A 13270-nucleotide genomic window follows, 5' to 3' on the forward strand; every position below is an offset into this window, starting at 1 on the left:
GCCACTGACTTGCTTTGTGCTAAGGTACTACCAAGAGTTTTATCCAGCATTGCTTTTGAACCATCAGTGTGTCTGAAAAAAAATCATCTTACTATCATTTTAAAAATAGTTATGACCTTGAGGCTCCCCTGAAAGCGTACGAGGAGATCACCACGGGTCGTCTGTCCACATTTTGAGAACTGCTTTCCTAGATTATACCACTAGTTCAAGATGGGAGTGGAAACTCTAACAAAATCACATTCGTCCCGAGTCTATTCTGTTACCTCCTTTAGTTTGACATACTCCACCAACGTAGCTCTGGAAAAGGGAAGGAAATCAAGGGCACAGGTGTCTTTTAATTGTTTCAACATTTTGAACACTTTTATGTTAGACCAGTAATTCTCAAAGTAGCGGTTAATCAGCCTCCACTGTACGACTACTCATTTTAAAATGTAGAGATGACATTCCCCACTCTGCCCCATTCAAATAAACTTGGGGGATGAGGCCCCTCCAATCTGTACATTTAACAATGTTCAAGGTACTTTTTATGCACCCCGAACTTGAGAACGAGTGTGCTAACAGTTCAAATTCAGAGTTCAAGCTCTCAGACCCTGAGCAACGAGGTCTCGAAATTCATCCTGCCCCCGCTGTTTCCCTTTCATCTAGTAGGGTAAACTACTATAGAAGTAAAATCCCAGCCAGGCGCAGTGGGTCACGCTTGTAATCCCAGAACTTTGGGAGGCCAAGGCGGGTGGATCACCTGAGGTCAGGAGTTCGAGACCAGCCCGGCCTACGTGGTGAAACCCTGTCTCTACTAAAAATACAAAAACTAGCCGGGCGTGGTGGCACATGCCTGTAATTCCAGCTACTTGGGAGGCTCAGGCAGGAGAATCACTTGAACCCGGGAGGCGGAGAGTGCAGTGGGCAGAGATCGAGCAACTGCACTCCAGCCTGGGCGACAAGAGTGAAACTCCGTTTAAAAAAAAAAAAAAGCAAAACCCCATTTGTGTGGAGTTTTGAGCTGTGGTGAGATGTGTCTACGAGCATGGAGGGACCGGCTACCCCCTGCACCAAAACAGCAGCTACTCTGAGATGGTAAAACTGTATCTTAATTTCCATTTGGAAAATGAGACTGGCCACCAAATGACTCTGAGGACTCTTCAGCACTCACTACCTTTCTCTGAACTAAGAATGTCTAACACAAGTAAGCCGAGAAACGTTCAGTACTACTGGTAGTTTGAGGGAATCCCACAACTGCAGAGGAAGGAAATCAGAACAACACGCAGAAAGAGGTAAAGCAAGTGGATCAATGACAGTACTCCTCTGCAAAAGGTGCCAAGAATCTAGAGAAAATAGTCCCCGGGATAAACATGGCGCCCACCGCGGCAGGACATAATCACCAGAAAATAAAGATTCCCCGCCCCATCTCATTTTATAAATCACGGCGCCATCCCGAAAGAAATTTGGGGGCCCAGGGAGGAGACTTCGTAAACTAGCTACAGTGCACTAAAGCTTAGGATGTACTATTAGACCAAGCAGAGATTACATAACACAAGGGATGGGCTCAGCAATCACTCATTTTCCTCCTCCCGCTCAAAATGAGCGTCCCACTCCCTCTCGGAGCGGGGGCAGGGCGGGAAGGGGCGCGCACCCCCATCCCCAGGGGCCGCTCCGCCGCCGCCCGCCCCCTCCGCCGCGCGGCCTCGCCCCCTCGCCCGCCCCTCCCGCCGCGCTCCGCCGTCTCGCCGCCGCCCGCGCCCCCGCCCCTTCCCCAGCGGGCCGCGGGCCGCCAGCCGCGCCCGCGCCGCCCACTCCTCCGAGACGCCTCGCGCCTGGCGTGCGTGTGGACGTCGGGCTGTGTGCGGGGCCGTGGGGCGCGAGTGCGCGCGCGCGCGCCACGGCGGGCGCCGGGGGGCGGGGGCGGCTGGCCAGCCGGCAGGCAGGGGCCTCCGCCGCCGGCCCTTCGCGCGGCTCTCGCGGCCCGGGGCGCACGCACACACACTCGCGCTCGCGCGTCGCACCCCACGGCCGCCCCTGCCGCGGACCGCGCCGCCGCTGGCGGTGGGCGGGGGCGCGCGCCGCCGGCCCCCCGCCCCCACCCCCGCGCGTACCGGCCCATCCCCCTCTCATTGTCTGGCCTCCGAACGCTTCGCCGAGCGAAAAGATAACGGAACCCCCGGGAGCAGGGGGTGGGGAGAGAGAAGGCTCGCTTGCTCACTCACCTCCCGTGGTCGTCGCCGCCGGTAGTCTGACCCGAGGAAGGCGCCGTCGCCTTAAAGGGACCTTGCACCCGGCGCCGGGAGAAGGGGGTGGGAGCAGGGGAGGGGACGGGGGCTTGGGGGGAGACGAAGAGGGAACCGTTGAAAGCTCGTCTCCCCAAGGGTGAAAGGAAGCCTCCCTCGGGTTCGAGTGATTTGGGGTGGATTTTTTTCCCGAGGGGGGCGGGGGGGCCCCGAGGGAGGGGGGTGGGGGGGCCAAGGAATGCGGCTCCGTGTACGGGAGCTGGCGCGGGGGAGAGAGACGCCGACTCCCCCCACCGACCCTCTCGCCCCGCGGAGTGATACGGCTCGTCACTTCCGCCCTCCCCCTTTCACGGCCTCCCAATTGGTCGGAGCGCGCAATACGTCATGGGCTCATCCAAACCCCTGCCCGGGCTTCTTTTCTAGTCAAGTTTGGCTGGGCCTGCAAATAAATAAATAAAAACATTTTTTATAATGAAAAAAGAACAATTAACTTCAGAAGCTCTATCTAAATTTTGGCGAGAAAAATGAGGCTCCCAAAGAAAATAATCTCCAATATACTTGCCTAGACTTCCCAAGGAAGTGTTGGGAGGCTCCCCATTGCCACTCAAGGCTTAGACCCAGTCAAGAGGGGACTTCATGACACAGGCCAGGTGGTGAGGCCCAGTGGCACCAACAACTGTCATTGGAACAAAGAATGAAATGGCACTCACTCTTCCTCAAGAGACACGGCCAAGTAGCCTTGTGGCTGTGGCCTTGTTTAAGTGAAGAACTTTTAAAAGCCATTTTGACTCTCAAGGCCATCTGGATCTTGGAAAGAAGTGGCACACAATTGTTAACCAAGGCAATTATTGTGAGGGAAACTGCTTTGCTCCCATTGTAGTGGATTCAGCAGAGATCCCCAGTTCTAAGAAACCACGCACAATCCACATCCATAAGCTTTTTGCTCCAGTCAAGGCTGAGATGGGTTGGCTCAAAGAAATTGGCGAGTCCACTCGTGGTCATCCAACTGTTTATTCTTCCCCAGAATAAACTAACCGCTTCTCATATAGCTAAGAAATGTTGTCCTTCGTTGCCTTCTGAGATGATAAAAATTTAATATTTTCCTTGAATATTTGAAAATGTTTGCTCTTTAAGCAGTACACAAATATGTGCTCCAAATGTAAAATCAAGGCACTTGGTGCAGAAAGGGGAGATACAGAACTATATTTGTTCGTTCTCTTTATATACATACTCCAAACCACGGACTGTGAAAATAGGCAGTGGAAGTAGGCATTCCAAATTGTATGCATCTGCGTGTGTGTGTGTGTGTGTGTGCACGTGCACGTTTGCGCGCGCGCGCACACACACACACTCACATTGCCATCACCCAGCTTCATTCCATTTCATACCAAAACCATGTGAGTGATTTCCACTAGTGCGGGATGCTTAAGAAGGACTTCATTATTTGAGAAGAATCACTAATCCTGAAAATCCTTCTGAAGACTTTCCAGACCTGATCTGGAGAAGCTCAAGGTAGGATTATGGGATCAATCACCAAAAGACAAACTACATAAAACTCAAATCCTATTTTATGCTGTTGTGTAATTAATATAATTCATTACATATGTTATATTTGTGTATATTACATATGTTACTTATCTTTGAAATATTCCAACATATTTTCCCATGCTCTGTGTGCCAATTTAGTCAGCCAATAAGATCAAGCACAGACTATGCCATATACTGTTGACCAATAACCGTTAGGATGCTTTATTGAAAATGGATCAGCTGGGCATAGTAGCTCATACCTGTAATCCCAGCACTTTGGGAGGCTGAGGCGAGCAGATCACTTGAGGTCAGGAGTTCAACACCAGCCTGGTCAACATAGTGAAACCCTGTCTCTACTCAAAATACAAAAAATTAGCCTGGTGTGGTGGCATGTGCCTGTAATCCCAGATTCTAGGGAGGTTGAGACAGAAGAACTGCTTGAACCTGGGAGGCAGAGGCTGCAGTAAGCCGAGATCTTGCCACTGTACTCCAGCCTGGGTGACAGCGAGACTCCCTTTCAAAAACAAACAGACAAAAACCAAAAGAGAAAGTGCATCATGCATCCATTCATTCATTCAATAAATATCAGGGGCTGGGCATGGTGGCTCACACCTGTCGTCCCAACACTTTGGAAGGCCAAGGCAGAAGGATCACAGGAGTCTGAGACCAGCCTGGGCAATGTAGCAACACCCCGTCTCTACCAAAAAACTGTTTTTAATTGGTTGGTTGTGGTGTTCCTAGCTACTTGGAAGACTTGGGAGGATCACTTGAGGCCAGGAGTTTGAGACTTCAGTGAGCTATGATGACACCACTGCACTCTAGCCTGAGGGAAACAGAGCAAGATCCTGTCCCTCCCCCCCAGAAAAAATTATTGAGTACATGTGCTAGTCACTGTTTTAGGTGCTGGGAATACAGCAGCAGCAGCAACACAACAAAAATCCCTGAATTTGTGGGATTTACACTCTAGAGGGAAAGACACATAAAACATACACATATTGGGAGGCCGAGGCGGGTGGATCACGAGGTCAACAGATCGAGACCATCTTGGTCAACATGGTGAAACCCCGTCTCTACTAAAATTACAAAGAAATTAGCTGGGCACAGTGGTGCGTGCCTGTAATCCCAGCTGCTCGGGAGGCTGAGGCAGGAGAATTGCCTGAACCCAGGAGGCGGAGATTGCGGTGAGCCGAGATCGCGCCATTGCACTCCAGCCTGGGTAACAAGAGCGAAACTCCGTCTCAAAAAAAAAACAAAACAAAAAACATACACATAAACAAATTGTTCTATTACCTATTGTTAAGTAACAAATGACCCCAAAACTTAGTGGCTTAAAACAACAATATCATTCTCTCTCATGGTTCTGGGAGGTAATTCGGCTGAGCTAAACAGTTCTCACTTGGAATTTCGTATGCAGTGGCTCAGGCTGAAGTAATCTCAAAAGCTTCCTTACATGCCTGGAAATTGAGGTTGACCATGGCTTGGACCACAGCTGGGGTTGTTGGCAGAACATTTACAAGTGGCCTCTCTGTGTAGCCTGGGCTTCCTCATATAGTGGCTGAGTTTGAAGACTGAGTGCCCCAAGAGGACCAGGCAGAGATCGGGACCTAGTCTCAGAGGTCATAGAGTATCACTTCCATTACAATTCCTGTTATAGTTTCAGAGGGAGAACCTAGATCCTCATCTCTCAGCTGGAATAGTGGAAATGCTAACATTGTAAGAAAGTGTGTGGAATGAGAACTTTTGTTGCAGCCACCTTGGAAAATGCAATCTGCTACACATTATGTAAATAAACATGTAATATATGAAATGCTGACAGGCGCTATGGAGGGGAAAGGGCAGGATAGGGGAATGAGGAGTGTGATGCAGAGATGGGGGCAGAGGAGGTGGTTGGAGAAGTACTCATTATTAAGGTGGCAATTGGGCAAAAACTTGAGGAAAGTGAAGCAAAGTTTAGTTTACTTGTAGGAAAAATGAAGCTGCTGGAGGATCTCAAACCAGGCAGCGACGTGACGTTTTTAAAGCATCACTGTGGCTGCTTGTGAAGAATAACTAGCAGAGGCAAGGGCAGATGCAGGGAGACCAGATAGGAGCCTACTGCAGTAATCCAGGCGAGAGATGATGGTGGCTGGGACCAGGATGGGGGTGGTGAAGCTGCTCCTTCCGCTGAGTGAGTTCTGTGGTGTGTTATTTACTCCTCTGTAACCTATTTTTCTGTCATTTAGTTTGTGCCCTGGGAGAGTTTTGCCCCATAACGGCTAACAAAATGAGTGATGGTGCTGTGCCTGCCACCAAGAACTAGAGAACGACGATCATGCTAAGTGTAAAAGTGGGAGTTTTGCAGGTTCTGGAGGCATCTTTGAGGACATGGGTGAGGAGACAGAGAGTAAAGATCAACAAGCAATTAGGGAATGGAGTGTCTTTTGATGTTGTAAAATGTGTCCTAGCCGGGCCTGGTAGCTCACAACTGTAATCCCAACACTTTGGGAAGCCAAGGCTGGAGGATCATAAGGTCAGGAGTTCGAGACCAGCCTAGCCAACATGGTGAAACCACTGTGTCTACTAAAAATACAAAACATTAGCCTTGCGAGGTGGTGGACGCCTATAATCCCAGCTACTCAGGATGCTGAGGCAGGAGAAAATCGCTTGAACCCAGGAGGCAGAGGTTGCAGTGAGCCAAGATTGCACCACTGCACTCCAGCCTGGGCAACAGGGCAAGACTCCGTCTCAAAGAAAAAAAAGGGAGGATCTTAACTGTGCTACAGAGGAGAAAACTGATGAACTGATAGCTGGAAGATATGATCGGTAAAGCCTTTTTTTTTGAGCTGGGATTACAGGCATGCGTCACCATGCTTGGCTAATTTTGTATTTTTAGTAGAGATGGGGTTTCTCCATGTTGGTCAGGCTGGTCTTTGCCCTCAGGTGATCCGCCCACTCCAGCCTCCCAAAGTGCTAGGATTACACAGGTGAGCCACCGCGCCTGGTGGGCAAAGACATTTTATAACTTCAGAGGATTTCAAGGAAACTGCCACCTTACAACACTGGTGCAGCACTTCGAAAGAGACTACACAGTTAACACTTCTAGAAACGTATTCCATTTTCTAAAGAGGGAATGCCCATATTAGTTTGGACTGTGTTGGAACATTTTGCTGTCTTCAGCGAAAACACAGGTTTCAAGAGTGAAGTAACAGAACTGATAGCTTTGGTCTCTCTTTTGGACCATCTGGATAATGGTTTGAACCATCTTGATAATGATGGGAAACCCAACCAGTAGGACAAATAACCCGAATAAAATCCTTAGAAATCAACGCATATGTGCCTCTGTAACATAGTGGGGAGGAGTCTGAAAGCCAATCCAGTCTGATATGTTGAAGACCTAGGATCCTAATGGTGGGACTCCTAAAAACTATCCCAGTTTTCAGTAGCCAACTTAGAAACTTGTTCTAAGAAAGAAAGTCAAAGGTTAAGGCATGTCCCAAGCTGAGCTCTTCACAGTTTGGTAGCTGGAGGGTGTTTCTTTTCTACAGTTGATGGAAATACTTGTTTGCTTCCTTGACTTATGGTTTCTGCTATGAGTCGAAAATTGGGGCCGGGTGCCGTGGCTCATGTCTGTCATCTCAGCACTTTGGGAGGCCAAAGCGGGCAGATCACCTGAGCCAGGAGTTTGAGACCAGCCTCCAAAGATCTATAGTACAGATGGCAAAACCCCATCTCTACTAAAATTACAAAAATTAGCTGGGCGTGGTGGCCAGCGCCTGTAACCCCAGCTACTTGGGAGGCTGAGGCAGGAGAATCACCTGAACCCGGGAGGTGGAGGTTGTAGTGAGCTGGGATTGCACCATTGCACTCCAGCCTGGGCAAGAAGAGTGAAACTCCAACCCAAAAAGAAAAAAAAAAAAAAAAAAGAAAAGAAAGAAAACTGGAACTACCTGTAACTTGCAGAATGTCAGAGAAGAGAGACAAGTGATTTCAGCTTGTCAAAACCCTCCGTGGCATCATTTTGCTAATATGCAAACCTAATCACTTATTGTTCAGGTTCAGTGTGAGGTTCACTCGTATGTGTTGGGGTGGGGCGTAGGGAGGCTCAGATGGGGAGGTTAGTACAGGCAGAAATCAGCTTCGTGGGGGATGACGCCAGATTTGTTGAAGAAATGGGTATCCCACTCTCTATAACATACACTCAGGGTTGTCAAAGCTGGGAACTCAAAGAGAGCTACTCATTTCAAAAAATGTTAAGAGAAAAACAGTGGAGACATTTTTACCATCTGAGCAGCTCCCAGATGGAAAAGATGGACAGCTGATTGCACTGATGCTGGGATTCAGCATGTGTGTAAGTCAGCATGTGCGGCAGAAAGGAGAACACTGAAGTGCTTAACTTGACAGGCAAATTGGCATGAAATAAAGGGCAAGTGGAGATGTGCATTTGACCAATGTTCAATAAAAATTCGGGAAGTCGGCCGGTCACGGTGGCTCACGCCTGTAATCCCAGCACTTTGGGAGGCTGAGGCGGGTGGATCATGAGGTCAAGAGATCGAGACCATCCTGGTCAACAAGGTGAAACCCCGTCTCTACTAAAAATACAGAAATTAGCTGGGCATGGTGGCGCGTGCCTGTAGTCCCAGCTACTTGAAAGGCTGAGGCAGGAGAATTGCTTGAACCCAGGAGGCGGAGGTTAGAAGTGAGCCGAGATCGCGCCATTGCACTCTGGCCTGGGTAACAAGAGCGAAACTTCGTCTCAAAAAAAAAAAAAAAAAAAAAAAGTGGGCAATTTAACAGCTGTGGCCAGATTTTATTTAGGAATGTTATTTGCTACCTTCTTATGTTTAGAAGAGCTGAGGACTTTCCTAGAGACACAGGAGGTGAGAAAAAGTCTGAGGAAGTTCTCAGACTGGGTTTTTAAAGGAAGAATAATTCCTCATTAGCTTTCACTAAGAAGCAATTAAGGTCTCTGTCTTCAAAATATATTTCATAAGGAATGCATGAGCAGCAACGTCATCATTATCAAGACCTCACTGTGAGTTGCTGCATGGTCTCATAGGAGGTAATGATTTAGTTTAACTTTGAATTAAATTAATATTTTTAAGAGATCCCCAGAAGCAAAGCTATACTTGTCCAATGTAGATTATTTCTATGGAGTTGACCAGGAATGATTATCAAGTAATTAAATTGACTCCATAGAGCTTCACGGCAAAATAAATTGGATGATTTTATAGACAAGCTTGATATATGAGTTGTTCATGATAATGGATTGCAGAGTAAAATGTAATAAAAAGTTCCTTTTCCTCTCGCATACATACATTATTTTTAAATTTCGTAGTGTTTGCATTGTAATTTATTTTATTTTTTTCTTTTTTGAGACGGAGTCTAGCTCTATCACCAGGCTGGAGAGCAGTGGCGTGATCTCTGTTCACTGCAACCTCTTCCCAGGTTCGAGCAATTCTCCTGCCTCCACCTCCCAAGTAGCTGAGACTATAGGCACACGCCACCACATCCAGCTAATTTTTGTATTTTTAGTAGAGACGGGGTTTCTCCATGTTGGCCAGGATGATCTCAACCTCTTGACCTTGTGATCCTCCCGCCTCGGCCTCACAAAGTGCTGGGATTACAGGCGTGAGCCACAGCGCTCGGCCAGTGTTTGCATTTTATTATAGTCATGAATAATTTTCGGTTTGCAGTTGCGGACAGTAAATAGCTTTCCAATTCATTTTTTGAAGCACATGAGAATTACTATCATTGTTTTACAGATGAGAAGACTGATGTATCATTCAGAATTAAATTTTTTAAAGATTTATGAAGTCAGATCCTTTTGGGTCTTCTCTTATTATTGAATATGTACAATAGGAGTTAGAGGTAGAATGGGGACCATCTCCCATGGCAGCCAAAGGTGCATTTTTAGTGCCTTTTCTGTTACCTGAAACATAAAGGTAATAAAATCTGACAATGTAAGAATGCCACGATTCACCAGTTAAATCATGTTGTAGGACGAAAATGATTTAGCTTTCATTCATCCAGAAAATAATTCTCATTTCTCAGTGTGCACGTAAATGTAGCTGTGTATAAGTGCTGTGTATCGGTCGGGCGCAGTGGCTCACGCCTGTAATCCCAGCAATTTGGGAGGCTGAGGCAGGTGGATCATGAGGTCAAGAGATCGAGACCATCCTAACCAACATGGTGAAACCCCATCTTTACTAAAAATGCAAAAATTAGCTGGGCGTGGTAACATGTGCCAGTGGTCCCAGCTACTTGAAAGGCTGAGGCAGGAGAACCTCTTGAACTCAGGAGGTGGAGGTTGTAGTGAGTTGAGATGGCACCACACTGCACTCCAGCCTGGTGATAGAGCAAGACTTCATCTCAAAAAAATAAATAAATAAAGTGCTGTGCATCACATGTGATGAGTTTCCTCTTTCCTATGCACCTTGCTTCCTGAAAGGCTCTGATCTCTCTTTCTCCTATTCGGAGATCTTATTCCTAGCCTAGAAAAGTGAACCTTAACCTTTTCTGCATCATGATCCCCTCAAAAATTTCTATAAAAGCTATGAATTTTCTCCCCCAGAAAAATGCACATTTGTAAATATATACAACATTTTGCAGGCACTTTCAGACTTGAATCCTGTTTCTGGGCTTGTTCATGAACCCCACTGGACAAGATGCTTCTACTCAGGCACGGTGGATCACACCTCTAATCCCAGGATTTTGGGAAGCTGTGGTGGGTGGATCACTTGAGGTCAGGAGTTCGAGACCAGCCTGACCAATATGGCGAAACCCCACCTCTACTAAAAGTACAAAAATAAGCCGAGAGTGGGGGTGCAGGCCTGTCATTCCAGCTACTCCTGAGGCTGAGGCATGGTAGGTGGAGGTTGCAGTGAGCTGAGATTGTGCCACTGCACTCCTGCCTGGGTGACAGGGAAAGACTCTGTCTCAAGAAAAAAAAAAAAAAGAGAGATGCTTCATTCCCTGTCTTCCTAGAGAAATGATACATTTCTCAATAATCATAAATGAACATGTATGCCAAAAGAACTAGAGTTTCTTCTACTCCAACATGAGGCTTATTAGTATTATATTTCTATATTACTACCATCATTTTACTTCTTTATCTTTGCCCAAGAGGTTCTTCAACATGCAGCAAACTCTAGAACCCAAAAGATGACCAGATAGTCGAGCTACTTCAGCCAGCGAGTTGATATAATTGGCATTAAGGAGGTTATTTTGATTCTCCAACATTGCAAGAATAGTGGCTCTCCTGGGATGCCTGCCTCTACCACATTGACTGTGGCTCCCTGAATATTCATGTACTCTCATTTCCCAGCCTCCCTTGTAGCTGTATCAGCTGTAAATGGGAATGCAACTGATAGATTACTTCTGGCCCAGGAGTCTTGCTCTACTGCCAGGCTGGAGTGCAATGGCACAATCTCGGCTCACTGCAACTTCTGCCTCCTAGGTTCAAGTGATTCTCCTCCCTCAGCCTCTTGAGTAGCTGGGACTACAGGCATGCGCTACCATGCCCAGCTAATTTTTGTATTTTTAGTAAAGACAGGGTTTCATCATGTTGGCCAGGATGGTGTCTATCTCTTGACCTCATGATCTGCCCACTTCAGCCTCCCAGAGTGCTGGGATTACAGGTGTGAGCCACCATGCTCAGCCAACTACCCTTCAATTCCCTCCTCTTTTCCCATTAAATGAGTTGGTAGAACCAGAGTGTGGAAGCATTTTAGATTCCTGAGTCACCCCATGGAGTAGAGTTGAACTAGTGAGTTGCCCAGAATACATCAGACTTTACCAGAATAACAACAAAAAAATTTTACTGTGCTAAATCACTGAGATTCCAGGATTACTTTGGTAACGCAGGATAGCCTCATTATACTGACTAATAAACTGGTATAAAGGTTGGACTGAAAAAAATAAGAAGTTCCCAGGACACTTTCCTGGTTAAGACTGTGAGACAAGGCCAGGTGCAGTGGCTCATCCCTATAATCTCAGAACTTTGGGAGGCCAAGGAGGGAAGATTGAGTCCAGAAGTTCAAGACCAGCCTGCGCAACATAATGAAACCCTATTCTCTACAAAAAGTAAAAGGTTAGCTGGGTGTGGTGGTGCCTGCCTATAGCCCCAGCCACTGGAGAGGCTGAGGCAGGAAGACTGCTCGAGCCCAGGATTTTGGGGCTGCAGTGAGCTATGACTGTGCCGTTGCACTCCAACCTGGGTGGCAGTGTGAGACCTGTCTCTAAACAAAACAAAACACAACAAAAAACAATGAGAGACAACATGGCAAACTGGATGGAGCACGATATTAGTTACATAATAGATAAAATGCCTAGGCCAATAGTTTACAGGAGTTACTCCATAAATGGTAGCTTTTTCTAATAGTTCTTAAGATATCTTATATTGCAATATAAATATTTTACGGGACATGAGACATTTTGACTATACTCATGGGTGACAGGCTCCGTATTCTGATTCTCTCTGAGATTTTTTTACTCAGCCCAGCCCTACTACCCCTTCTTTAAGACAAAGTCTAGCTGGGCACAGTGGCTCACGCCTGTAATCCCAGCACCTTAGGAGGCTGAGGTGGGTGAATCACGATATCAGGCGTTTGAGACCATCCTGGCCAACATGATGAAATACTGTCTCTACTAAAAACACAAAAAATTAGCTGGGTGTAATGGCGGGTGCCTGTAATCCCAGCTACTCAGGAGGCTGAGGCAGAGAATCCCTTGAACCTGGGAGGCAGAGGTTTCAGTGAGCTGAGATCACGCCACTGTTCTCCAGCCCAAGAGACAGTGCAAGACTCTGTCTCAAAATAATAATAATAATAATAATAATAAATAAATAATAAAAAGAAGAAGAAGAAGGTATAGGGTGTAGATAAGTGAGAGAAAAGAAGAAAGGCATTCCAGGTGGGCAACAGATTGGTGAAGTTACTGATAAAACCCACAAGAAGGCCAGGCACAGTAGCTCAGGCCTGTAATCCCAGCTGAGGCGGGCAGATATATGTCTAACACTTTTCCCTTTCTCCCTTTTTCTCTTACCCCTTCAACGTCCCACTATCCCTCAGGCCCAGAAAACACAGGCTGTCCCTCCTCTGCCTGCCACGGTCCTCTCCCGTTGAGTGGCAGGTATCCTGGCAATCACATGTAGAGAGTGTAACTTCTCTGCCTTTTGGGAGAACTCAGTGAGAAATCCTGTTTCTACTAAAAATACAAAAATTAGCCATATGTGGTGGCAGGCACCTGTAATTCCAGCTACTCAGAAGTCTGACACAGGAGAATAGCTTGAACCCTGGAGGCAGAGGTTGCTGTGAGCCAAGATTTCTCTGCTGCACTCCAGCCTGGGCAACAGAGAGAGACTCTATCTCAAAAAAACAAACAAACAAACAAACAAAAAACCTTCAGGTTTTCATATAACCTACATGTGAAGATAAAATTTTAGAAATAAATAATAAGGGTGCTGGGCGTGGTGGCTCACGCCTGTAATCCCAGCACTTTGGGAGGCCGTAGTGGGTGGATCACTTGAGGCCAGGAGTTTGAGA

At 47.0% G+C, this 13270-nt stretch overlaps 1 protein-coding gene across 9 annotated transcripts in view; it reads right to left on the minus strand.

Annotated features, from left to right (window-relative positions):
* Positions 1–2229, minus strand: part of POGZ (pogo transposable element derived with ZNF domain) — a 59162-nt gene extending 56933 nt beyond the window's left edge. For 4 of the 9 annotated variants that reach the window (XM_035279734.3, XM_035279730.3, XM_035279728.3 and 1 more), the window contains exon 1: positions 2202–2229. Coding sequence is in view for 4 of the 9 variants with exons in the window: in XM_035279733.3 (XP_035135624.2) it covers positions 2091–2098 (8 nt within the window). In the remaining 5 variants the exon portion in view is untranslated. Of the gene's footprint in view, positions 1–263; positions 448–2090 lie in introns of those variants that run through there. The other 5 variants (XM_035279733.3, XM_035279729.3, XM_035279727.3 and 2 more) reach the window with 2 other exon arrangements.
* Between the last annotated feature and the right edge of the window lie 11041 nt (positions 2230–13270).

This window comes from Callithrix jacchus, chromosome 18, assembly GCF_049354715.1.
Source record: "Callithrix jacchus isolate 240 chromosome 18, calJac240_pri, whole genome shotgun sequence".
NCBI lineage: Eukaryota > Metazoa > Chordata > Mammalia > Primates > Cebidae > Callithrix > Callithrix jacchus.